Below are 27,000 nucleotides of genomic sequence, written 5' to 3'. Positions count from 1 at the left end.
TCTTTTCATGTGTGTAGTGTTTTAGTTCTTGTCTCGCGCTCCTATTGTTGTGGTATTTTCTCGTTTCCTGTAGCAGTTTCATGTCTTCATTTGAGCGATATCTCCCACATCTACTTTGTTTAGGCAATCAAGAATATTGCAGTTGTTTTAATCCTTCTTTGTGGGGATACTGTTGATTGTCATGTCATGTTCGGATGTACTTTGTGGAGGCCGACTTTGCTCCACAGTAAGTCTTTGCTGCCGTCCAGCATTCTGTTTTTGTTTACTTTGTAGCCAGTTCTGTTTTTGTTTTGTTCTGCATAGCCCTCCTTAAGCTACAATGCCTTACCTTAAAGGGACTCACCTTTTGTTTATTTTTGGTTTAAGCATTACACACCACTTTACCTGCACGCTGCCTACCGCTGTTTCCGACATCTACAAAGCAATTAGCTATAGGCTGCCTCCTACTTATATGGAAGAGTATTACACAGTTACTCTACTGAACTGTAGACAGCGCCGACACTCAAGAACAACACATAATTTGCAGATAATAATTACTGGTTTGCAAAAAACTGTTTTTAACCTAAATAGGTGAAAGTAGATATTTTCCCACGGCACACCAGACTGTATCTCACAGCACAATGGTGTGCCGCGGCACGGTGGTTGAAAAACACTGTTCAAACAGGTTGTTGCTGAGCTCAATGAGGCTCAAACTACAAGTATAAAAAAAACAGTGAACAAATAAAGTAGGAAAAATACTGTATTTGTTATTATGGAATGACTGTACAGTATATCCATCCATCCATTTTCTACCGCTTATTCCCTTTCGGGGTCGCGGGGGGCGCTGGCGCCTATCTCAGCTACAATCGGGCGAAAGGCGGGGTACACCCCGGACAAGTATAATATTCTCCTATTGCATGTGCAAAAATAGTCCTGAAATGATGCAGAATTATTGTATCGCGGCTTTTTATCAAGATAATAGCAGGTTGGTCAGAATAGTGGGGATGCTATTCTCCTGTGTCTGATCATGTGTGTCATTCTGCCAGTCACTGAACAATTGTATGCTTGAGAGTTACAAAAGAAACTGCAAGCTGACATGTTCGTTTGTTTTTTGGTAATCCTGCAATTATTGCCTTTCAATTCTGACAAGTGCAACTTTATACCAGGGATATAAAATACCTCCCTAGACGCTCAGCATGGGGATTGCTGAATTATTGTAACAATAATGAGGGGACGGCGTGGCGCAGTGTGAGAGTGGGTGTGCGCAACCCGAGGGGTCCCTAGTTCAATCCCCACCTAGTACCAACCACGTCACGTCCGTTGTGTCCTTGAGCAAGACACTTCACCCTTGCTCCTGATGGGTGCTGGTTAGCTGCCTTGCATGGCAGCTCCATCAGTGTGTGAATGTGTGTGTCAATGGGTAAATGTGGAAGTCGTGTCAAAGCGCTTTGAGTACTTTGAAGGTAGAAAACCGCTATACAAGTACAACCCATTTATTTATCATTTAATAAGTAGTGTCGTCATTAGAAGTTTTGCTCCTGAATGGTAAACATCCGGCTTGTTTTTGCTCTGTAGAATGCATGTTGCATCGGCTACGTAAGTAGTGTGACATCATCGCCGTGTAATACAGATCAACTTGCCAAGGAATTCCAAGACGTAGCAAAGTACATACAATAACAACACAGGACATGGCATTTTGTATACTTTCTTGATAATGCAATACCCACACGCAGGAAATACATTGATACATATTTTTTTCAGTATTGTCGGTACCGAATACCATACAACACTTTTGCCCCGGCGAGCTGTGTCTATTTTCAGTACGTGAGCACCGAGTCCGCGCCGAAGAACACCTGCTGGCTCGCTCATTAACAAATTATAAAAGTGTGGCATAACTGTAGGTGTGGCGTAAGTCCGCTTCTGAACACGTCTCCATCCATACGTCCATTTTCTACCGCTTTTCCCTCTGGGGGTCGCTATAGCCTATCTCAGCTGCATTCGGGCGGAAGGCGGCGTACACCCTGGACAAGTCGCCACCTCATCACAGGGCCAACACAGATAGACCGACAACATTCACACACTAGGGCCAATTTAGTGCTGCCTGTCAACTTATCCCCAGGTGCATGTCTTTGGAGGTGGGAGGAAGCCGGAGTATCCAAAAGGAACCCACACAGTCACGGGGAGAACATGCAAACTCCACACGGAAAAACCCCCGAGCGGGGCTCGAACCCAGGAACTTCGTATTGTGAGGCATACGGACTAACTTAACCCTTCTCATTTGCCAGAAAATAAGACGTAGCTGCACAAACAATCTGTGATGCACTTTTGTGAGTTTTTCACAGGCACAAATTAAAAGTAAAAGAGAGGTATATCAAGCGTCATGGAACTAGTCGCTGTGCGAGTTAGAGCGGATATCCGCCTCCACAAGCCCAGGGAGTGTGCTTTATCAAAGTCTGCAGAAAAGCTCCAGAGGTGTGCTATCCAACTGTTTTCACTTCTAAAAGTGCTAAGAAAACATGGATTAGAGACACTTGTCTGTTTTTTGGCAACACTTTGAACACCACTGGTTTACCTTTTTTACCTGTGTGGCCTGGGGAGGCCATTTGGTGAACACAGCTCTTTTTCATAGCACATTGTCTGAATAAAAAAACAACAAAAAACTGGCAAAAATGAAAAATTGTGCAAAGATGCACAAGGCTGAGATATTGATATTAATTATGATAAAACTCAAAGATATATATTATTTTTTAAATTTTTTTTTGATGATGTACTATAATATTTTTAGCCTTTTTACTAGCCTGTTACATGAAAAATTATATGGTGACATAACACTCCTTTTGAAAAAATGTTAAGAACAATATTTTTAGTTTTACACAGCCAAAAAAATTCTAACTAAATGCCAGGGAAAAAAAATACAAAAACAATTGTGAAATCAACTAGCTGCATGGACATAAAATGTTACTTGAATATGTATAATTTAGCAGGACTTTTAAGATAGAACTAAGAATTTTATATTGAAAACAAGTGTTATTTAACTGCAATTCCTAAATAAAGCAAGCTCTGGATGTTGCGTGATTTTTAAACATTAGTTTCTATTTGGGGAAAAAATAAATTACTTATCTGAAAAGTGATTTTCTGAACGTTAACATTTTTACTCCAGAATATATTGTATACATTTTTATTTTATGCTACATTTAAGTCAATGACTAAAAATGAGTAAATAGCTATTTCTAGAAACAGAATTTTGAATCTTGGCAAGTGGCAAATAATTTGCAGTGTACATACTTGAAGGCTCAGTGCTGCTGCAATTCTCTTTAGAATGTAAAACAGTTGACAATTGTTGTTATTCATGTTTATAAGTACGGTATTGTTGGGATATACTTGGCTGTGTTTGCAATATTTGCCACTGCAATCATGTGCAGTAGATGAATGGACATTAGTCGCAGCCGATAATTACAAAAAGCAGTATGGCAACACAAATGCTCCTTTTGCAGGTATGTGTCTGCTGTTTTACTGGAGTATCTTCGAAAACACCACCAAAGCGCGAGACAATATCGAGTGGGCAAACCCTTCCAACGCATGGAGCGGAAGGAAATTGTGCCGGAGTGTGTAATTCAAAGTAAACAAACCAAATGCATTAATAAGATAGTTCTGCGACGACAATTGTTTTGAATGTGAACATATACAAAATGCATGTGGGAATTCAGCCATGTTGTCACTACTTGGTCCAATTCAGTTTGCTACAGTATCCAAAATATAATTATTTAGGCCATTTTCAGGAATGTACTTGTTGAAACTATGCAATCTTTTTTTTTTTTTTGTCATTCCTCTGCACACTTGCACCAAACATGAATAATCATGGTGCCGCTAAGCACATAGAGAACATGCACACTCTGCCTGCTAACCACATGTGCCACAGTGCTGCCCTGAGGGATTCACTGAAAGCAGCAAATGACACCTCTTCCAGTTACTCAATCTAAAATAGCATTCCTCTGCTGAGGTTATAGAGACGCGTTTGTGTAATGAGTCAGAGGAGAAAAACAGCCTATTCCTGGGATTCTATTTAGTATGCCAGTGTGGAGGAGGGTGTGTGTGTGTGCGTGTGTGTGTGTGTGTGTTTGTATTTCTGACATCTGCGGAGGATGTCGTGAGTAAGTGACAGTTCACAGTGGGAAAGTGCCCGCGGGCTCTTAGGGTGCATGAGCGTGAAAAGCAGTGGGTGAATGGGCCCTTGTGCACAAGGCATGAATAGAGCTCCGGATGAGGGTGATACTCATCAGCTGGGTCTTATGACTCACCATCCCTTTTATTGGCACCTGCCTTGGAGAACTTGGCAAACCTAATGTATAAAGTCACAGAATAATTTTAATCTGTACCGTACCTGCAGCTTGGCTCAGGTTGTAGTGTGGATGTCTCACAACACCATGTTGGCTGGTTTGATCCTCAGTTTTGATTGATTGATTGATGCTTTTATTAGTAGATTGCACAGTTCAGTACATATTCCGTACAATTGACCACTAAATGGTAACACCCGAATACGTTTTTTAACTTGTTTAAGTCGGGGTCCACGTTAATCAATTCATGGTAGTCTACATATCATTGGGCAAGATACTGAATTTCCAGTTGCTCCTGATGCTGCCTAATTAGAAAGTGAACGGGGTGTCAACAAGCACTTTGAGTACATTGAATGCAGGAAAGCCCATTTACTGTTCACCATTAGTCGTGGTAACAACTGCAGTGGTATTGTAACAAAGGGTGCAAACATTGGTGAGGGTATAGCAATAAAGTTGCTGTCACAGCTAGGGGTGTAACGGTACGTGTATTTGCATTGAACCGTTTCGGTACGGGGGTTTCGGTTCGGCACGCGGGCGTACCAAACGAGTTTGAAAGTCTTCACAAGCTTCTCTGCTTTATGCCTCTGTCTCAGCAGCGAGCATTGTCGCGCCCACACAACCATCTGATTGGTTCCATACAAAGCCAATCAGCAGTGCGTATTCAGAGCGATGTAACAGCCAATCAGCAGTGCATATTCAGAACACATGTTGTCAATGCTTTAGCGTCGAGCAGATATGAGTTTAGCAGGGGAGCAGCGGAGTCTCCTCAAATAATAATAAACACTTCCAAGTCAACTACTTTCTAAACATCACTATGAGCCCGTTGACCTTCTAGAAACTTAAACTGCAGCTCAGCTCACTCGCAGTCCTGGCTTTAGGTGAAGGCTAGTTAGCTTTTAGCGTAACGTTAGCTCATTTTGCGATGTGTGTGTGTGTGCGTGCGTGCGTGCGTGCGTGTGTGTGTTAGGGGCAGCAAAGCCCTGTCTGTCTGTTATTGCATTGAACTCCATGGTGTACAGTGATGAATAGTCTCTCCTATTGCTGTTGTACTATTATTTTCTGCTATAGTTACATTAATCATTAGTAATGTAGCAGCCTCATTTGAATGGCAGGGTCCCTGCTATCACATGTTGACAAAAATATAACATTTACATAATAAAAGTCAACTACAGGCTTCCCAAATGCTGTAATAAATTAAGCTGTTTAATGTTGCACTTTTTATATGTAGAAGAAAGGTTTTGTCATTTTATTTAATCAAAGCAACAACTTGAGGCAGTTTAATGTGAATTAACGTGGGCAGAATTATTATAGTGTTCCCAATGTTAAAAGGATAAAGCCTTTGTTTACAAATTTTGTAAATAAATAACCAACAAATTAATATTTTTGTTGTTTTCTTACTGTCCCGAAAATGAACCGAACCGTGACCTCTAAACCGAGGTACATACCGAACCGAAATTTTTGTGTACCGTTACACCCTCAGTCACAGCATATACCTTCACACCCCTGTGGTAATCACAAGATAACAGGATAAAATGTATCATCTCAAATAGATTGATCAGTAAGTATGCCATCACAAACACAGATCGCCTACAGCTGACACTATATTTGTTGTTAGTCACCCGGCTGACAGGTGGCTAGCAGCTCGTGTCTCTATACAGTTTGGAGCCTCTTCCTTAAGATAATATTTACCTCCACTATGACAAATAACCTGCATTTTTTTAGCATCTAAAATGGAACATATGATAACTGTAATCTACATTTTAAAAAAATTAGTTTGCGGTCTAGATTACATGTATTGGATATGCTTTGATGTAAATTGTATACATCTATTCATTTTAATCTATAACCTTTTTTTTAGTCTATTTGCAAGGCGTTCTCAGGTTACAAATGAGACCAAGCCCCATCCTCTTCAAAAGTCGCCAAATATATATTTTTGGACACAGGCATCTTATCATTTGATGCTTTGGTATTGTTTAACACGAGTAAACTACATTTTAACAACATTAAAGGATCATTAAAGAATCCATGAATCAGTGGAGCCCGAAATTTAACCCAGGACAACTCAGGACCTTCGTATTGTGAGGCACATGCACTAACCGCTGTCCCACCGTGGTGCCGTAGTTTGTATGTATTGTATTGATATTGTTAAATTGTCAACATTCGCCATAAATAAATGGAATTTACTAGGGGTGTTGGAAAAAATCGATGCGAATACGAATCGAATCGAATACGTTGTGTAATTCAGAATCGATTCTCATTCTTAAAAAAAACATTTTTTTTTTAACCAATCCAACAAAATAATACACAGCAATACCATAACAATGCAATCCAAATCCAAAACCAAACCTGACCCAGCAACACTCAGAACTGCAATAAAGACACAAACACGACACAGAACAAGCCAAAAGTAGTGAAACAAAAATGAATATTATCAACAACAGTATCAATATTAGTTATAATTTCAGCATAGCAGTGATTAAAAATCCCTCATTGACATTATCATTAGACATTTATAAAAATTAAAAAAAGAACAATAGTGTCACAGTGGCTTACACTTGCATCGCATCTCATAAGCTTGACAACACACTGTGTCCAATGTTTTCACAACAATAAAATAAGTCATATTTTTGGTTCGTTTAATAGTTAAAACACATTTACATTATTGCAATCAGTTGATAAAACATTGTCCTTTACAATTATAAAAGTTAAAAAAAAAAATCTACTACTCTGCTAGCATGTCAGCAGACTGGGGTAGATCCTGCTAAAATCCTATGTATTGAATGAATACAGAATCGTTTTGAATCGGAAAAATATCGTTTTTGAATCGAGAATCGAATCGAAAAAAATCGATATATTATCGAATCGTGACCTCAAGAATCGATATTGAATCGAATCGTGGGACACCCAAAGATTCACAGCCCTTGAATTTACAGTTAATGCATGTGATCTGTATGAGCCGATCTCCCTCATGGATTATCAGCATCATAAAATCCTGATTGAAACATTTCTAAATCAAACAGTTAAGATAGCGGGGGATATGTTCCAATAGTCAACGTGAAAGTGATTAATTTCACTCGACAACTCTGAATAAAAATGGCAACACACATGAGATGGAGCATCAGTATTAATATAGATGTCACTGTGAGTGTCTGCCATATTACTTATACACTAAGTCAAAAGTGACACCTGCGATATTTCTTTCTGTGTGCACATATCAGTGCTTACTGGACAGGCTTATGGCATACATGCTACTTTAGTGGATATAAATACCTGCGAGGAATGCTACATGTACTTGGAGAATATTAGTCACTGTTCTCCGCAGTTAGATATCGCATTACCATAATCTGCTATTGACTTGGTTTAGAATAAGGACGAACTGAGTCGCAAGCTTCAAATCCTCTGCAGGCTCACGCTTCCATGATGGACTTTTCACTTTGATATCAAATGTGTGTGCGTGTGCCGGGATTTACGCCAGTCTTTAGCTATTTTTGGTAGTAAGCCCTGCTTTTAAATGACAGAACATAGAAGCAGGTAGAAATCGGTAACGGTGGTATTTTAAAGGCACGCATAGCTTCAAGAGTCACTAATGTGACTTTGATTTTGTGTCCAGTTCAGTCATCGTGGAAATAAACCTTTTGTTAGGACTAATTAGTGTTTATGAAAAAGACTGTTTGTATTGTAGCTGGGGTGGAGGGAGCAGTATTTTACTGGGTCTCTCAGGGTTGCTCAAACGGGACTGGAAAAGGTTCTACGGACGAGCCATGATCAATGAGCCTTGCAGAGCCAATCGATACAGAATAGGAGGAGGGGGTAGGGTATGTGCCTACCGGAAGACACCTATGAAATATTGCGAGACAATAAAATACAATGAATGCCTGTCTTTGCCAAAGAGTGACTGTACAGGTAGATTTCAAAGGGTCAAGTCCAATGGTGGTCAACCACAGAGTTTATATTATATGTGCTGTACTTTTTGGACTGCCATAAGTGTTTGGCTAGGATGCATTTGCATATAATTCTAATGGGCGCTAAAAGAGAGAGGAGTAATGTTGAGTTGAATTGAGGTGAGTTTGAGTTTATTTGGTACATGCAAGCATACAACATGATACATCACAATTTCCAGTTTTTCTTTTCACCATGTTCGAAAAGCAGTAGGAAGAAGCAGAGTTTATTTAATCCTACCCCTTTTCTTTTACATAACAGTTGCTCAAACTTTTTGTTCACTTCCTGTTCTCAATTTATTCACAATATATTCCATAAGTAATCACAATAAAAAATAAATACCTAGATAATAATTAAAAAAAAAAAAAAAAATTGGTGGAGTAAGTCGTATTTCATATGATGAAATAAGTAAGATTATTTTGAGAATGAATGAATGAATGGATGGATGAAATAAATTGAGAATCATGGTTCTTCTTCTTTGTACTTTGTAAACACTTTAAGTTTGAAGAGTTTCTTGAAGTAGATCATATTAGTACATTGTTTGATTGCTCTGTTTAATCCATTGCATAATTTAATTCCACATACTGATATACTGAAGGTCTTAAGTGTTGTACATGCATACAAATGTTTTAAATTACATTTTTCTCTAAGATTATATTCATCCTCTTTTGTTTAGGAGAATTGTTGTATATTCTTGGGTAGCAGGTTATAGTTTGCTTTGTGTATACTTTTAGCTGTTTGCAAATTCACTATGTCATGGAATTTCAGTATTTTTGATTCAATAAGTAAAGGATTTGTATGTTCTCTATATCCAACATTATGTATTATTCTAACTGATCTGTATTGTAACACCGTTAATGAATGAAGTGTACTTTTGTAGTTATTTCCCCATATTTCTACACAGTAACTCATATATGCGAGCAGTAGAGAATATGAAATGATTTTTGGTCTAGAATATGTTTTGCTTTATTTATTATTGATGTGTTTCTTGCTACTTTATGTTGTATATTTTTTACATGAGATTTCCAGTTCAATTTATCATCAATCACCATACCTAGAAATTTGGTTTAATTTACTCTTTCAATTTCTACTCCGTTTATTTGTATTTGTGTTTGACTTTCTCTTCTACTGTTACCAAATAGCATTATTTTAGTTTTACTGAGATTCAACGATAGTCTGTTTTTGTCAAACATGTTTTAGGAGATACAAAGTGAGTAAAAAGAATGAAAAGCAAAACCAATATGTTAAGAGCTTGGGGGTGTAGCCATCATTTCAGAAGGGCAGGCGACATATTGTTTAAGGACTCATATCATCTACATCTACAGAACTGGAGGCTATTTCCCTGCATAGGCAGTGTGGATGAAGGCATGTAAAACAATTATTTTAATCACTTAATTGCCTTTTCTGTTGTCCTGGTCCATTATTGCTACAAAACCGAGATGGTTACATTATGAGCAAAAATTGAATAAAATAATCACCATTTCTGGACTTCCCTGCTGTTCCATCTCTTCTTCCATAGACACCATAGTCTGTGTTTCCTAATGCTCTTTCAGCATTTCCTCAAGTATCTTGAAGAATAACATCAGTAGAAGAGAACACATAATACAATACTTTTTCTCCTCTTTATTCAGCTTTTTCCACAGGTTCTGACTCAGTCTTTCTTCCCTTAAGGGTGCTCCTGATTTTTGGAGTAAAATTCGGCTTGAGTCTTTTAAATATTTCCCATCTAAACTTTGAACAAAACCCTTCTTCTTCGGAGTGGGAATTGTTAAAACCATCACTGCAAATTAGACTACTCACACTTGGTCAGCCCCATTTTGTGCAAGTCAGTTTGACTGGAGTGGTCAATACTTTCCTAATTTTCGCATCATTTTGGAAATGTTTACAGGCTGATCCATTATTTAGTTATATTGCTACAACCTTCAAAAATGCACCTGTTAGGCATATTTGATAATTCCTTCAAATTCTGTGTAAAATTATTAGAGTTAGAATGCTACCAAAAAACATACAACACAATATAAAATTGTCTCCAATCTTCTGTAGGTGACATTGACAGTCTGATACAGGCCAGCATACATTTAGGATCCAACAATGGGTGTTCCAAAATGTGCTGACGGTCTAAAAAATTCAAGCCTAAAATCACTACTGTGTTTTTTTGGGGGGGCAATTTTACCTGTAGACATAATTTTTAGATCCAGAATTATGAAATAAGTACCATTGTTATTGACGGGGATAGATATCTACATATATCCATATTTTAAAATAGCTAGTGTTTTTCCATTTATTCTCTTTTTAATTGTCCGCTAGTAAAATGTGTGTGTGTGTGTTAACCTTGGAGCTTTAGGAATGTGAGGAGTAGAAAAACTCCTTCTTCTTATCTCATCCTGTGCCCAGCTGAGGAGGAACAATAGGCTTGTGTATTCGGTCTGGAGGGTGGGGGCAAGCAACGTAGTGAAAAAGACAGCACTTCCGTAAGATGTTTAGATCAATTTGGGCAATGCGATTGAAAGGTTGTATCTAGATTGATCTCCCAAAGCTTTGGTAATAAAATATCAAAATGAGCAACTCTGTCTCAGGGATTCATTTATGTGTCATCGAACCAACCTTTGAGGTGACTGGCAGAGGACCGGGTCTAACGCACAATTATCAGCAATAGAGAGGTCCTGTAAGGTGAAAGATGATTTTCATAGTGCGCTTCCAAGCATGTATATAATTACCATGGTGCGTGGTAAATGACAAAAATAACAATACAGTAAACTAATTCAGGTTTTTTCCGGCTTGCATCATATATGATGTGAACCTGGCTTGGGATCTAACACACCACTCGATACAAAAATACTGAGAAATTGGCTACTACCGTAATTCTTCTTAATGTTGACGTTGCATGAGGGGAAGTATGTTTGTTGTTGAATTTCACATAAAGCACCCTGTCATTTATTTTACCTTTTATAAACGTTTTTTTTTTTTTGGTTCCCAAGCGTGTCTCGTCTGCAGCAGCGTGGGAGCGCATCTCTGTGACATCCAACGTCAGAGCACTTATCTCAATGTATGCTCATGGAAAGACATGCGGCGCTTTAGACTGAACGCCATGGTGTGTTCGATGGCAATCCGGAAATATGAACCCCAACTTGTCAAAATAAATTTAACATTATGAAATCAAAATTACAGGCCAGAATTGTGTGGAGGAAAAAAAAAAGGCAGGTACAAAAAGTACCTTGTGCCCGCTACACTCATGTTTAGAACTAAAAATGAAATATCCTATGCTGTTTTTTTGGGGTCATTTTTTCAGTGTCACAAGCAAGACAGAGATGCGAAAGAAGCCATTCAGACGAGTGATACGTGCTTTCCCGTTAATCTCTACAAGTTTTTAGATTTGCCGCCAATTGCTTTTTAAAAAAATATATCTAAAAGATTTGGATTGCTTTCAAAACATAACGACAAAGTCACTAAATAAGAATAAATGATCCTCTCTGTTCAGTATTCTTATTCTCTGGCAGATTAGCTGCATATGAGTTGTGTTAGGAAGCAACGTTACGATGTGAAATGCCACCTACTGCACAGTGTTGTAACAAAAGGAAGTCCCATTATAATGTGTTTTTAAAACAGCCAAACAGGCAGCACCAATACTGTTTGTAGCAGTTCTAATGTGTTCCTGGCAGGCCATGGCAAATACTAAATAAATGTGAAAAACATTTATTCAAACGAGGAATAAAAGGAAAAATAACAGTGACACTCTAATTGAGGGGGCAGAAAATAATCATTAAAATCTGGTTTATATTCAACATCAAAATGTACTGATGAAGGCTTATTTTTGCAACCAGACAGAAAAATGTGCATGGTGGCTGTGTGGTTGGCACACTGTGCGTCACCCCCAGTCAACTTCAACAATGTTGGCATTCAGTCATGTTTTTATAATCATTATAAAATAATCACAAATATAATTGTATACATTTTATTATATATTATTAGTATATTCTTATGTAGCAATTGCATGCTTCAAACTTTAATGACATTGCAGAAGCAAGCTTTGTACTGTAAGTAATTGTTAGACATTTAAATGGGACCCTCAGGTCTCAATTAATGTGGTCCATTTAGACCGGACCCTCCGGTCTTAGTTAATGTAGTTCACGCAAAGCCAATTTGGCCAGGCTCTTAGCTTCTCCAAGTGAGCATTTACAGTCAACTGTCATCATCATTTTATTTTGTTGTGCTCGCACTATTGTGCTCATCTAGCAACAATATGACGATGAGTAAACAAATGGAGCGCTGTGACTATGGTAAAAACAAAACATAGAGTTTGTATTTGAAATATCCATCATGACAGTCAAAAAACCATCAATTTTTGAGCTTAGATCTACTGTACGTATGTACATTTTGTGGCTGTGTGTGGTTTTCGTTGCAACCTCTCATATCAGGATATTTTCTATCCATGTAAACAAAAAAAAAAACATTAGATTTTTTGACCCTACTGGCATTGATAGTTTTCTTGGTCTCTTGCTTTCAAACGGGGTGCAGGAGGGTATGCTATGTGCATCGCTCTCAGCACCTGAGCTTGACCAGAGTCATTCACAATCCGAATATAGACGCAAGCCAATAACAATATTAACAATTACAACTAACAATAATGCCGGAAACGCCCAAACGCATTGTGAGGGTCTGCTGGGAACGTCTGGCAGAGTCTCCTGTCAGAGAAAGTTTCAATTCCCATCTCCGGAAGAACTTTGAACATGTCACGAGGGAGGTGCTGGACATTGAGTCCGAGTGGACCATGTTCCACACCTCTGTTGTCGAGGCGGCTGATCGGAGCTGTGGCCGCAAGATAGTTGGTGCTTGTCAGGGCGGCAATCCTAAAACCCCTTGGTGGACACCAGCGGTGAGGGATGCCGTCAAGCTGAAGAAGGAGTCCTATCGGGTCATTTTGGCTCATAGGACTCCAGAGGCAGTGGACAGGTACCGACAGGCCAAGCGGTGTGCAGCTTCAGCGGTCGCTGAGGCAAAAACTCGGACATGGGAGGAGTTCGGGGAAGCCATGGAAAACGACTTCCGGACGGCTTCGAAGCGATTCTGGACCACCGTCCGCCGCCTCAGGAAGGGGAAGCAGTGCACTATCAACACCGTGTATGGTGCGGATGGTGTTCTGCTGACCTCGACTGCGGATGTTGTGGATAGGTGTAAGAAATACTTCGAAGGCCTCCTCAATACGACCAACACGTCTTCCTATGAGGAAGCAGTGCCTGGGGAATCTGTGGTGGACTCTCCTATTTCTGGGGCTGAGGTCGCTGAGGTAGTTAAAAAGCTACTCGGTGGCAAGGCCCCAGGGGTGGATGAGGTCCGCCTGGAGTTCCTTAAGGCTCTGGATGCTGTGGGGCTGTCTTGGTTGACAAGACTCTGCAGCATCGCGTGGACATCGGGGGCGGTACCTCTGGATTGGCAGACCGGGGTGGTGGTTCCTCTCTTTAAGAAGGGGGACCGGAGGGTGTGTTCCAACTATCGTGGGATCACACTCCTCAGCCTTCACGGTAAGGTTTATTCAGGTGTACTGGAGAGGAGGCTACGTCGGATAGTCGAACCTCGGATTCAGGAGGAACAGTGTGGTTTTCGTCCTGGTCGTGGAACTGTGGACCAACTTTATACTCTCTGCAGGGTTCTTGAGGGTGCATGGGAGTTTGCCCAACCAGTCTACATGTGCTTTGTGGACTTGGAGAAGGCATTCCACAGTGTCCCTCGGGAAGTCCTGTGGGGAGTGCTCAGAGAGTATGGGGTATCGGACTGTCTTATTGTGGCGGTCCGCTCCCTGTACGATCAGTGCCAGAGCTTGGTCCGCATTGCCGGCAGTAAGTCGAACACATTTCCAGTGAGGGTTGGACTCCACCAAGGCTGTCCTTTGTCACCGATTCTGTTTATAACTTTTATGGACAGAATTTCTGGGCGCAGTCAAGTCGTTGAGGGGTTTCGGTTTGGTGACCGCAGGATTAGGTCTCTGCTTTTTGCAGATAATGTGGTCCTGATGGCTTCATCTGACCGGGATCTTCAGCTCTCACTGGATCGGTTCGTCGCCGAGTGTGAAGCGACCGGATTGAGAATCAGCACCTCCAAGTCCGAGTCCATGGTTCTCGCCCGGAAAAGGGTGGAATGCCATCTCCGGGTTGGGGAGGAGACCCTGCCCCAAGTGGAGGAGTTCAAGTACGTAGGAGTCTTTTTTATGAGTGGGGGAAGAGTGGATCGTGAGATCGACAGGCGGATCGGTGCGGCGTCTTCAGTAATGCGGACGTTGTACCGATCCGTTGTGGTGAAGAAGGAGCTGAGCCGGAAGGCAAAGCTCTCAATTTACCGGTCGATCTACGTTCCCATCCTCACCTATGGTCATGAGCTTTGGGTCATGACCGAAAGGATAAGATCACGGGTACAAGCGGCCGAAATGAGTTTCCTCCGCCGTGTGGCGGGGCTCTCCCTTAGAGATAGGGTGAGAAGCTCTGCCATCCGGGAGGAACTCAAAGTAAAGCCGCTGCTCCTTCACCTCCCTAGGGAGGTGTTTAGGGCACGTCCAACCGGTAGGAGGCCACGGGGAAGACCCAGGACACGTTGGGAAAACTATGTCTCCCGGCTGGCCTACGGAACGCCTCGGGATCCCCCGGGAAGAGCTAGACGAAGTGGCTGGGGAGAGGGAAGTCTGGGTTTCCCTGCTTAGGCTGTTGCCCCCGCGACCCGACCTCGGATAAGCGGAAGAAGATGGATGGATGGATGGACTAACAATAATAACAATGCAAATAACCGTTTCATTGGTATATTTTACCATTGTGATCAATCAATCAATCAAAGTGTATTTATATGGCCCTTAATCACAAGTGTCTCAAAGGGCTGCACAAGTCACAACGACATCTGCGGCTCAGATCCCACATCAGGGCAAGAAAAAAACTCAACTCAATGGGATAGAATGACAAACGTTGAATGGATCTAATTAATAATGTGATAGTCCAGTCCATAGTGGGGCCAGCAGGGGAGACAAGTAAGCAGCGCAAAGATGTCCCCAACTGATGCACAGATGAGTGGTTTACCCCGGGTCCCGACTTTGAACAGCTAGCGCTTCATATGTGGTCACCTAATAACCTCTCCACGCAGCAGAGGGGGGCAGAGCAGAAAGGAGATGGAAATTGGGGTCTATTTAAAGGCTAATGTATACAAATGAGTTTTAAGATGGGACTTAAAGGTCTACTGAAACCCACTACTACCGACCACACAGTCTGATAGTTTATATATCAATGATGAAATATTAACATTGCAACACATGCCAATACGGCCGGTTTAATTTACTAAATTGCAATTTTAAATTTCCCGCGGAGTTTCATGTTGAAAACGTCGCTGAATGATGACGCGTGGGCGGGACGTCACGGACTGTCAGGAAATATTAGCGCAGCACTATTTGCGGGTAAAAGTCGTCCCTTTTCATTGCGGAAATAAACAGTATTCTGGACATCTGTGTTGCTGAATCTTTTGCAATTTGTTAAATTAATGGAGAAGTCAAAGTAGAAAGATGGAGTTGGGAAGCTTTACCCTTTAGCCACACAAACACACGGTGATTCCTTGTTTAAAATTCCCGGAGGTGAAACTTTACTATGGATCAGAGCGGTCAAGCGAACATGGTTCCCAACCACTTGTCAACCGGCAGGTTTTAGTGAGAAAATTGTGTTAAAAAGTCACCTCTTACCGGAGATCTGTAGAGTTTGCGCCGTCCTTGTATCTGCCGTGACTTTCCTCAGACACTGGCCTCAAGACACCCGTAAACACACCCCTCCGACTATCAGGTACTATTTAATCTCACTAAAACACTAGCAACACAATAGAAAGATAAGGGATTTCCCAGAATTATCCTAGTAAATGTGTTTAAGAACATCTGAATCCGTCCCAATGAAATCGCCTTTTTTTTTAACTTTATTTTTTTATTTTATTTTTTTTAGTCTTTCGCTATCAATATCATCATCCACAAATATTTAATCCTCGCTCAAATTAATGGGGAAACTGTCATTTTCTCGGTCCGAATAGCTCTTGCTGCTGGAGGCTCCCATTAAAAACAATGTGAGGATGTGAGGAGCCGTCACCCTTGTGACGTTATCTTCTGCGACTTCCGGTAAAGACAAGGTTTTTTTATCAGCACCAAAAAGTTGCAAACTTTATAATCGATGTTCTCTACTAAATCCTTTCAGCAAAAATATGGCAATATCGCAAAATGATCAAGTATAACACATAGAATGGACTTGCTATCCCCGTTTGAATAAGAAAATCTAATTTCAGTAGGCCTTTAAATGCTTCTACTGATTAGAGGGTCAATAACTTCCAGCTATCCGAAATAAGTAAACAAACATAAAACAAATGTGTCTCAGGCCCTATTGATAAAAACTGCACTTCAATAAATATTGAACATCTTGAAGTGCAATTTTTTCCGAAATTGGAAAACCTGGTTGGTTTTGTTGGGGTTTTATTTCCCCCAAATATTAGCATACTCTCACGTCCGTCCTTGTTGATGTGCTCATGTTTTACATACGGTTTGAAGCCAGAATATTCCCACATAAGGACATGTGACCATGCAATCATCTTTTTACATCCTAAATTGTGTTACTCTGCGGCGCTTCTCACTCGTAATTATCTCTGTTTGTGCATCATGTAAACCAGCAGTCCCCAGTCAGATTCCTGCAAACTTTGTATGAAACAGTACAATAGCAAGAAGCCCCTCTAATTGTAATCAACATAAATCTCAGCATTACCTAAAATAGGCTGTCCTGTGTGTCAACAATCACTTGATTCTTTCTTTTTCATCTTCTCGCTTCCTTCCGACTACCAAATACGAATCCACGAAAACGGGTCTGTGACAACAGTGCAGAATTCACCAGTCACGCACGGGCACACACAAACAATAGTGAACAAGAGATTGAGCAGATGTGTTTAATGTATTATTCAGGTCAACACATCCAAAGCTAACACTCCATAGAGTTATGAGCATAAATATGTAATAATCACCCCTCTAATGCAAACTATAATGTGTATTTCTCCTCCGGGAGCTTTTTTTTTGTTATGTTTTTTTTTCAATCTATATGCACTTTTCCGCGTGTTAAAAAAAGTCTAGCTTAATTCTAGATGCAGTGTAGGGAAGGAGGTTAAGCTGCAGTTTGAGGTCTGGTGTCTGTGAAGCCTTCGGGTGATAAACTGTATTGTTTTGCTTGTGTCGGACAGTAAGGTGCAGCTGAGGTGACTGACATCTGCACACCTCTCATGATCAGAGGGATTACTTTGAGGCGATATTGAAAAAGAATAGCAGGTCAGTGTTCCTACATGATAGTTATTTGTTGAGGGGGAAAACAAAGAATTGAGGGAGGTGGAAAAAAAAAATAAGAAGCTGACAGGTGTTCTCTTGGGAGCGGGAGTCTGGCAGGTGCTGGTTTGATGAATGAGAAGGCAGCATCGGGGATAGTGAATGGCCCATAGCAATCAATGTAGATCGGCCAAAAGTGCTCCCCAAGCAGCAGAGTGATGGAGCGCGGAGCAGGCGGAGGACGCAGATTGTTTCTGTGTGGCGTGTCCACTTGGCTTTATACAAGGAAGGCAAAGGAATGTGCGCACTGAGCACAAAACGTGCTTTGAAAGGAAGAAATACACAATCATTGGATTACCTCTCCGACATTACCGAGTGCTAGTACAATAGGGAAGGGATTCATATGGCCCCATTCCTAGGTGGATCTCGCGTGAGAGGAAAAGTGGGGGGTTTATCATTTTTGCAATGTCGTCTACTAAAAAATGACGGAAAGTGCCACTCTACATAGCAACTGACAATTGCCCCGAAACACATTAACAGGGATGGGAATTTTCCGCGGATCTGCAGAATTCCGCGGATTTTGGCGCCGCCAGGGTCATTTATATAATATGATGCCATTGTGTGAAGGCACCAGATTGGCTAGCTCTACTATCAGCTGACGACATCAACCAATGACATTGCCCGTTCTAGGCGTCTGCACGCGTCGTTTGCCAACAATATCTACACTGAAAAAAGTGACTTTTTGGAGCTGTAAACTCTATTAGAGTAACTGTCATAATTTATACCTAATATTTTTAACATTCAGTAATAATAATAATAAATAAATGGGTTGTACTTGTATAGCGCTTTTCTACCTTCAAGGTACTCAAAGCGCTTTGACATTACTTCCACATTTACACACACATTCACACACTGATGGAGGGAGCTGCCATGCAAGGCGCCAACCAGCACCCATCAGGAGCAAGGGTGAAGTGTCTTGCTCAGGACACAACGGACGTGACGAGGTTGGTACTAGGTGGGATTTGAACCAGGGACCCTCGGGTTGCGCACGGCAACTCTCCCACTGCGCCGTAAGAACTAGAGTTTCTTAAGTAAAATTAAACATTTTAACGTAATACATGAATTATGGGGGAAGAGTAAGTTTTACTCATGTTTCCTCATACTATTTAAATGTTTAATAGTTGTACGTACATAAACCTAAAAAATATTACATAAACTTTACTCTGAAAATCTAGTGTTTTGAAACGCATGCGCACAGCACAACAGGCTCTGGCCGACTGGCTCTGCTCAGGCCGTTAGGATCACTTCACAGAGCCCTGCAAGGTGGCTTTATGGGTAATTCTTATCTTGCGTTTATAATGTGTTACAGAGTCGATGTTTATCAGAAATATATTTGGTGTGGGTTCACAGAGTGTGACGCATATTAGTAAGAATTTTAAAGTTGTTTATATCACAACCGTCAGTGTAAAAGGTATGGCTGTTGACTAATTATGCATTGCAATCTTGTGTTAAAAACAGCGAAATGCATGCGTCCTTCTGTAATGAAGGACAGAATGGTGTAAAAGAGGGCGTGATTACATGCTGAAGTGCAATTGTCCTCAACTACTGTGAAGCGCTTGCAGAATACTTAATTATTATAGTCTAATTAATCACACGTTTTTTACCTGCACGCTATTGATAAGCGCAGGGGTGAGAAGAGGTTTTAAAATAATCAGCGCTCCAACGGCTGCTCAAGGAAATATGGTCAATAAAATTTACTTAAAATTTTGAGTAAAATTATGTTCCTGCCAAAGAAAAACAAGTTCACTTTACTTAATTTGTTTAAATAAATATAACTTAAAACTTGGATGTAATTAAGTAACTGTTACTTAATATCTTCACAACTGTTATGTTATATGGTCAGTAGAATTTACTTGATACTGGCAAGTGAGTGTTGATATTGCAGCATTAAATTTTACTTAAATAATTTGCGTGCAAATACAATAATTTTTTTAAGTAAATCTGAGTATTTTTTTTCAGTGTACTTCCTGTTCCTCAATTATTGTGAGCGTTTCTGAACTCGTATTCTGTTTATATTGGTTGTCTCTTGACAAAACAGTTTCGGACATGGTTAAGCTTATTCAAGATATGAATGCTTCATTAGCAAAATATATCAATAAGGGCGTGAGAAACAAGTGGAACTGGGCATGGCTCGATATATCTATCAAACTGAAGGTGAAGTTTAACAACAATATCGTAGAAGTAGACGAACTGATCAGCGATTTCATTGCAAAGGGCGATGAACCGGGACGTGCTCAGTGCTTATATTGCAAGGACATTGTGAACTATGGATCTCGGGGAAAGGTGGCACTCTTTGACCACGCGAAATCGGCAATGCATCTAAGTAAAGTGAGTTTACGGAGAAGTAATTTTCCACTGGGATCTGCCTTCAAGCTGAAGTCAAACATGGTAACAAATGCAGCCTCAAATCAACTATCGAAGCCTCCCACCTCTGACTCGGCTCCTCTCACACCCATCTACGACAGACGAGTCCATTCAGAGGTACAATACACGATCTCAGTATTTCAACATTTTTAAATTTTGAATTCTGGTTAATCCATTTGTAGGCCTATTTGTGTCTATAATCCAAAAGTGTGCAAGAATTTGATATATGTGTAAACTCATATACATAAATATCACATGATACATTTTTATGAAAATATTTGTTAATAAATGTGAAATTTTGGCCAGGAGAATATTGTTGGATTTTGACTCAAAATTGCAGGAAATGCATCCTAAGCTAACAGATTTCAAAATGTTTCTGGAGGGGCATGACCCCAGACCTCCCTAGTAGGCGAGTGCACAATTTGTACCTGGGTGCGGGCTTCCACCAAGCGGTGTTTTAGGATTAAAAAGTTTTCAGCTGATTTTGTAAATCTTCATTCCCATCCCTGCATTAAGATATTAGTGCATCCACGCAATTATGATGATATAGTGAGAATTGTAAGCACATAGTTCCGGGCAAATTGAGTTATGTGGCTCCATATGAATGTGATAAAATGTGGTTCGGAGGAAACTGGATATTAGTTAAAGTAACTATGTAAAACATGTGTCACACCCCGCCTCGGGTGAAGGTAAAGTAACCTTTGCAAACCAGACTTCAAATCAAGGATGGCAAGTCACGCAGTTGGCAACAGTTTACAAACATTTATTTAAATCCAAAAAAGTGTCAAAAGGTGAACAAAACAGGAAGACAAAGCACCAACAATCTGTAACAGTAATAAATAAAGGCAATAATATTATCGTGTATTATATATACTATATTTATATTCTTAATATATATTTCAAAGTTGCATGCGTTAAATAGGGCTGTATATAATTCATTAAAATAAGCATACTAAAAATAATCAAAATATAAATCATCCATTATATCAAAATACATGTATTTTCAATCAAAAGGTCAAACATCAAATATATCAAAATAAATTAGCAATCAACAAAATTCATTTAACCGGTTACAACACAACATAATCTCATCATCAAAATAATCACCTCAGTAGTTGTTTGATGTATGACGACCAACAACTCTTGGTCAGGACAGAGAACCTCCTCTGGCAGTGACAGGCAGCAGACTGCAGACAAATTGTATTTATAAATGATAAATGATACATGGGTTGTACTTGTATAGCGCTTTTCTACCTTCAAGGTACTCAAAGCGCTTTGACACTACTTCCACATTTACCCATTCACACACACACACTGATGGAGGGAGCTGCCATGCAAGGCGCCAACCAGCACCCATCATGAGCAAGGGTGAAGTGTCTTGGTCAGGACACAACGGGTATAGCTCGGTTGGTAGAGTGGCCGTGCCAGCAACTTGAGGGTTGCAGGTTCGATTCCCGCTTCTGCCATCCTAGTCACTGCCGTTGTGTCCTTGGGCAAGACACGTTACCCACCTGCTCCCGGTGCCACCCACACTGGTTTAAATGTAACTTAGATATTGGGTATCACTATGTAAAGCATTTTGAGTCACTAGAGAAAAGCGCTATATAAATATAATTCACAATTCACTTGGTGACGAGGTTGGTACTAGGTGGGATTTGAACCAAGGACCCTCGGGTTACGCACGGCCACTCTTCCACTGCGCCACGCCGTCCCACTTAAATAGCCCACAGCCCTGCCCACTAGCTGGGACCAATTTGACAGGGGAAATTTAAAAAACTGTTATTTTGTAAGTTTAACCATAAATAACCATCAGATGTCTAAAAAGTGTTCACATAGTACTTTTGCATTTTTAAAGCAGTCACTTTTGTCCACAGTGTATTCAGGTTTAGACAACACAACTTTCAAATGTCCGGTGTCCCTCAGCAACACCCAGCTCCTGACAATCATGGTTTGGCCCAAATTAGGCCTAGTTAGTCAAAGCAGGTGTGCTCACCTATATAAAGCCTTCAGCCCCACCCTGACTCTTTTAGCCAGACATGCAGAGCCATGGTGAGTGACAGCTTACAATTTGTTTGTTGAGCATGCTTTCCACTGAGTAAAAAAAAAATGTGCATGGTTTGAGGGAAAGCCGAAGTTCAAACAGTGACAGTGTGGGGTCAAACTGTCACATTGGGGGTATTTAAATAAATTATATTTCTTCCCATTACCATTTTAAAAAGTTAAAGTACCCATGATTGTCACACACACACTAGGTGTGGCAAAATTATATCCTCTGCATTTGACCCATCACCCTTGATCACCCCCTGGAAGGTGAGGGGAGCAGTGAGCAGCAGCGGTGGCCGCACCGGGAATCATTTTTGGTGATTTAACCCCCAATTCCAACCCTTGATGCTGTGTGCCAAGCAGGGAGGCAATCGGTCCCCTTTTTATAGTCTTTGGCATGACTCTTTGGCATGACTCTTTGGTTTGAACTCACGACCTACCAACGTCAGGGCGGACACTCTAACCACGAGGCCACTGAGCTGGCTTTGAGATATCCATCCATCCATTTCCTACCGCTTATTCCCTTTTTTTGGGGTCGCGGGGGTCGCTGGCGCCTATCTCAGCTACAATCGGGCGGAAGGCGGGGTACACCCTGGACAAGTCACCACCTCATCGCAGGGCCAACACAGATAGACAAACATTCATACTCACATTCACACACTAGGGCCAATTTAGTGTTGCCAATCAACCTATCCCTAGGTGCATGTCTTTGGAAGTGGGAGGAAGCCGGAGTACCCGGAGGGAACCCACGCATTCACGGGGAGAACATGCAAACTCCAAACAGAAAGATCCCGAGCCTGGATTTGAACCCAGGACTGCAGGACCTTCGTATTGTGAGGCAGACGCACTAACCCCTCTGCCACCGTGAAGCCCGGCTTTGAGATATGTTTAATGAAATTAAATTAAACTGTATTTTATTTTCTTAATTAAATAGTATTTTTCTTTTTTGTGAAATCATAATATTGCCATTGAGTGCAATACTGTACACTGGAGATGTGTATGTATATTATGTACTACATGTGTGATGGGGAACTGACTATGACAAACTCAAATTGCCTTTCAATTGTCTGTTCTTGGTGTTGGGTTTTATCAAATACATTTCCCCAAAAAATGCGACTTATACTCCAGTGCAACTTATATATTTTTTTCTTTCTTTATTATACATTTTCAGGCAGGTGCGACTTATACTCCGGAGCGACTTATACTCCGAAAAATACGGTATATACAAGCCACGTACAGTTGACACTTTCATTGGTTTTTGTCTTTTTATACATTTCCTTGAAAAATGTTTTTTTTTTTCCAAAAAGAATATCATCCATCCATCCGTCTTCTTTCGCTTATCCGAGGTCGGGTCGCGGGGGCAACAGCCTAAGCAGGGAAACCCAGACTTCCCTCTCCCCAACAACTTTGTCTAGCTCTTCCCGGGGGATCCCGAGGCGTTCCCAGGCCAGCCGGGAGACATAGTCTTCCCAACGTGTCCTGGGTCTTCCCCGTGGCCTCCTACCGGTTGGACGTGCCCTAAACACCTCCCTAGGGAGGCGTTCGGGTGGCATCCTGACCAGATGCCCGAACCACCTCATCTGGCTCCTCTCGATGTCAAGGAGCAGCGGCTTTACTTTGAGTTCCTCCCGGATGGCAGATCTTCTCACCCTATCTCTAAGGGAGAGCCCCGCTACACGGCGGAGGAAACTCATTTCGGCCGCTTGTACCCGTGATCTTATCCTTTCGGTCATAATCCAAAGCTCATGACCATAGGTGAGGATGGGAACGTAGATCGACAGGTAAATTGAGAGCTTTGCCTTCCGGCTCAGCTCCTTCTACACCACAACGGATCGGTACAACGTCCGCATTACTGAAGACGCCGCACCGATCACATTACTTTAAATATTATGTTACACTGTCAATAGAACCCAATACAGTTAAAACATGTAGTCGGTATCCCTACTGGTATCAGCCGATCTCCCTCGTGGTTGATCGGAATCTGCAGCATAAAACCATTTTTGAAACATACTGAAAGTAAACTGTTTTGTTCCAAAACTTTATGTTGTCGGTTATCATGATCTTCACTTGCTCACTTGTGTTCCACTTTTGCACCATACCTTCGTTGAAATGTTGAGATGTTTTCTTCACAATGATGCTGCTGTCCCGTAAGTGATCTTGGGGACGGCGTGGTGCGGTTGGTAGAGTGGCCGTGCCAGCAACCTGAGGGTTCCTGGCTCGATCCCCACCTTCTACCACCCCAGTCACGGCCGTTGTGTCCTTGAGCAAGACACTTCACCCTTGCTCCTGATGGATCATGCTCAGCGCCTTGCATCAGTGTGTGAGTGTGTGTATGAATGGGTGCGCCTTGAGTACCTTAAAGGTACACTGCAAAAACTGAAATCTAAGTAAGATTAAATATCTCAAAAAAGGGTGATATTTGCTTATTTTCTGTCTGAGAGGATAATTATTCTCACTAAGCAGATTTTATGTTAGAGTGTTTTACTTGTTTTAAATGTTTTGGTCCTTAATTATCTCAGTAAGATATTAGGGCTTGTTGCTGAGATTTTATGACCCACATTGAATAAAACATGCTTGAAACTAGAATATCAACTGTTGCAAAGCTGTTTCATCAACACTCACAAGTATAAAACTACTTTTTTTAAAGTAATAATTTCTTATTTCTAATTTCTTTAAGGTTTTACTACTTACATATAAAATACTACACAACCTAGCTCCATTCTATCTTGCCGATTGTATTGTACCATATGTCGCGGCAAGAAATCTGCGTTCAAAGGACTCCGGCTTATTAGTGATTCCCAAAGCCCAAAAAAAGTCTGTGGGCTATAGAGCATTTTCATTTCGGGCTCCAGTACTCTGGAATGCCCTCCCGGTAACAGTTCGAGATGCCACCTCAGTAGAAGCATTTAAGTCTCACCTTAAAACTCATTTGTATACTCTAGCCTTTAAATAGACTCCCTTTTTAGACCAGTTGATCTGCCGTTTCTTTTCTTTTTCTCCTATGTCCCACTCTCCCTTGTGGAGGGGGTCCGGTCCGATCCGGTGGCCATGTACTGCTCGCCTGTGTATCGGCTGGGGACATCTCTGCGCTGCTGATCCGCCTCCGCTTGGGATGTTTTCCTGCTGGCTCCGCTTGTGAACGGGACTCTCACTGCTGTGTTGGATCCGCTTTGGACTGGACTCTTGCGACTGTGTTGGATCCACTATGGATTGAAGTTTCACAGTATCATGTTAGACCCGCTCGACATCCATTGCTTTCCTCCTCTCCAAGTTTCTCATAGTCATCATTGTCACCGACGTCCCACTGGGTCATTATTGTCACCGATGTCCCACTGGGTGTGAGTTTTCCTTGCCCTTATGTGGGCCTACCGAGGATGACGTAGTGGTTTGTGCAGCATTTTGAGACACTAGTGATTTAGGGCTATATAAGTAAACATTGATTGATTGATTGATTATTTCAAGCATGAAAAACAATCATTATGCCGAGCGCATAATGTCAAGATAATGACACTAGCATTTACTTAATTTAGGAATATTTTTCAACGTATTGAGCAAAAAGGTCGCTTTTTTTTTTTCTATCAAGAAAAGTACACTTGTTACTAGTGAGAAAATACTTATTTTAAGGTATTTTTTGGGTTCATTGAGGTTAGCAAATTTTACTTGTTTTGGAAAGTCTTCACAAGCCAAATTTTCTTGTTCTATTGGCAGATAATTTGGCTTAATTCCAATAAAATATCCCTCATTTTTGTATTTTTTTTTCTTGTTTTTGAACACTGACTTTTTGCAGTGTAGAAAATCAATATGCAAGTGTAACCCATTCACCATTATGCATTTATTTCCTTCATTGCACTCCAAAGCATGTTCATGTCACTTCTTTGTATTGAAACTGTCTTACCGCGTATTTAAAAGAAATCTGTCATCTCTGGAGGTAGCGGCATCTTGAAAGGAGAGGTCTCGGCCTGTGACGTGTCGGCCAGGCAATTAGAAAACAGTGTGCTCGGGGATGCAGCGTGAGCATTCCATGACGGCAGCTGTCATGTTTCTAGTAGCAAAGACACCAGTGAAGTTGTTCTTCTGTCAAACTGCACATCTCAGGAGCCTATGTATTCTCTAATAAGTAGCAAATTCTACAAGTATATTAAGCAGTGTGACACTTAGTCACACTGCTGCTTTTGCTTTTGCATCCGCAAGATGCCTACATGTATGATACTAAATTACAGCCGTGCCGCTTCGTCACACCTGCAACAGTCGGGCATTGTTAAAGCAGCAGAGTACACATCCCACGCACAAATTAGCTCTTACACAGACGCAATGTAATTTCTCTGAGTGAGTTGGACTTCAGTGGCTAATCAGTGAAGCCTGTAAGCACTACCTTATTGTATCTTTGGGAAGTGTTTGTACTACTATGTAATGTAACAAAACGAGTGCTGAATATCAAACAAGCTAATGATATTTTAATTGCATCCCCATTTGTCAATGAAACCAAGCTCATCCAAGCTCATTCTATGACTACGGAGGTATTTTTCCTTGGGTCCTTACTTGTTTACCTCCACAAGGGGGTTATGTAACCATTTCTGATCTAAGTAAGATGAAATATCTCAAATAAGGGTGATATTTGCTTATTTTCTGTCCGATAAAATAATTCTTCTCACTTAGCAGATTTTATGTTAGAGTCTTTTACTTGTTTTAAGTGTTTTGGTCCTAAATGATCTCAGTAAGATATTACAGCTTGTTACTGAGATTTAATGACCTATATTGAGTAAAACATGCTTGAAATTAGAAAATCAACTGTTGCAAAGCTGTGTCATCAACACTCACAAGTAGAAAACTACTTTTTTAAAGTATTAATTTCTTACTTCAAGCTTGAAAAAAAAATCAAGATAATGGCACTAGCATTTACTTAAAGGCCTACTGAAATGAGATTTTCTCATTTAAACGGGGATAGCAGGTCCATTCTATGTGTCATACTTGATCATT

At 40.9% G+C, this 27,000-nt stretch overlaps 1 protein-coding gene across 8 annotated transcripts in view; it reads left to right on the top strand.

Moving 5' to 3' along the window:
• gria1a (glutamate receptor, ionotropic, AMPA 1a) overlaps positions 1-27,000 on the top strand; it is a 210,400-nt gene that overhangs the window by 3,580 nt on the left and 179,820 nt on the right. Inside the window, exon 1 of one of the 8 annotated variants that reach the window (XM_061901835.1) lies at positions 21,996-22,029. The exons of the other annotated variants lie outside the window; for them this stretch is intronic. Within the exon in view, the coding sequence (XP_061757819.1) occupies positions 22,017-22,029 (13 nt within the window). The 5' untranslated portion in view covers positions 21,996-22,016. Of the gene's footprint in view, positions 1-21,995; positions 22,030-27,000 lie in introns of those variants that run through there. 8 annotated transcript variants of the gene reach the window in all.

The sequence above is a fragment of the Nerophis ophidion genome, linkage group LG05 (assembly GCF_033978795.1).
Source record: "Nerophis ophidion isolate RoL-2023_Sa linkage group LG05, RoL_Noph_v1.0, whole genome shotgun sequence".
NCBI lineage: Eukaryota > Metazoa > Chordata > Actinopteri > Syngnathiformes > Syngnathidae > Nerophis > Nerophis ophidion.
This window is presented reverse-complemented; position numbering and strand designations above follow the sequence as displayed.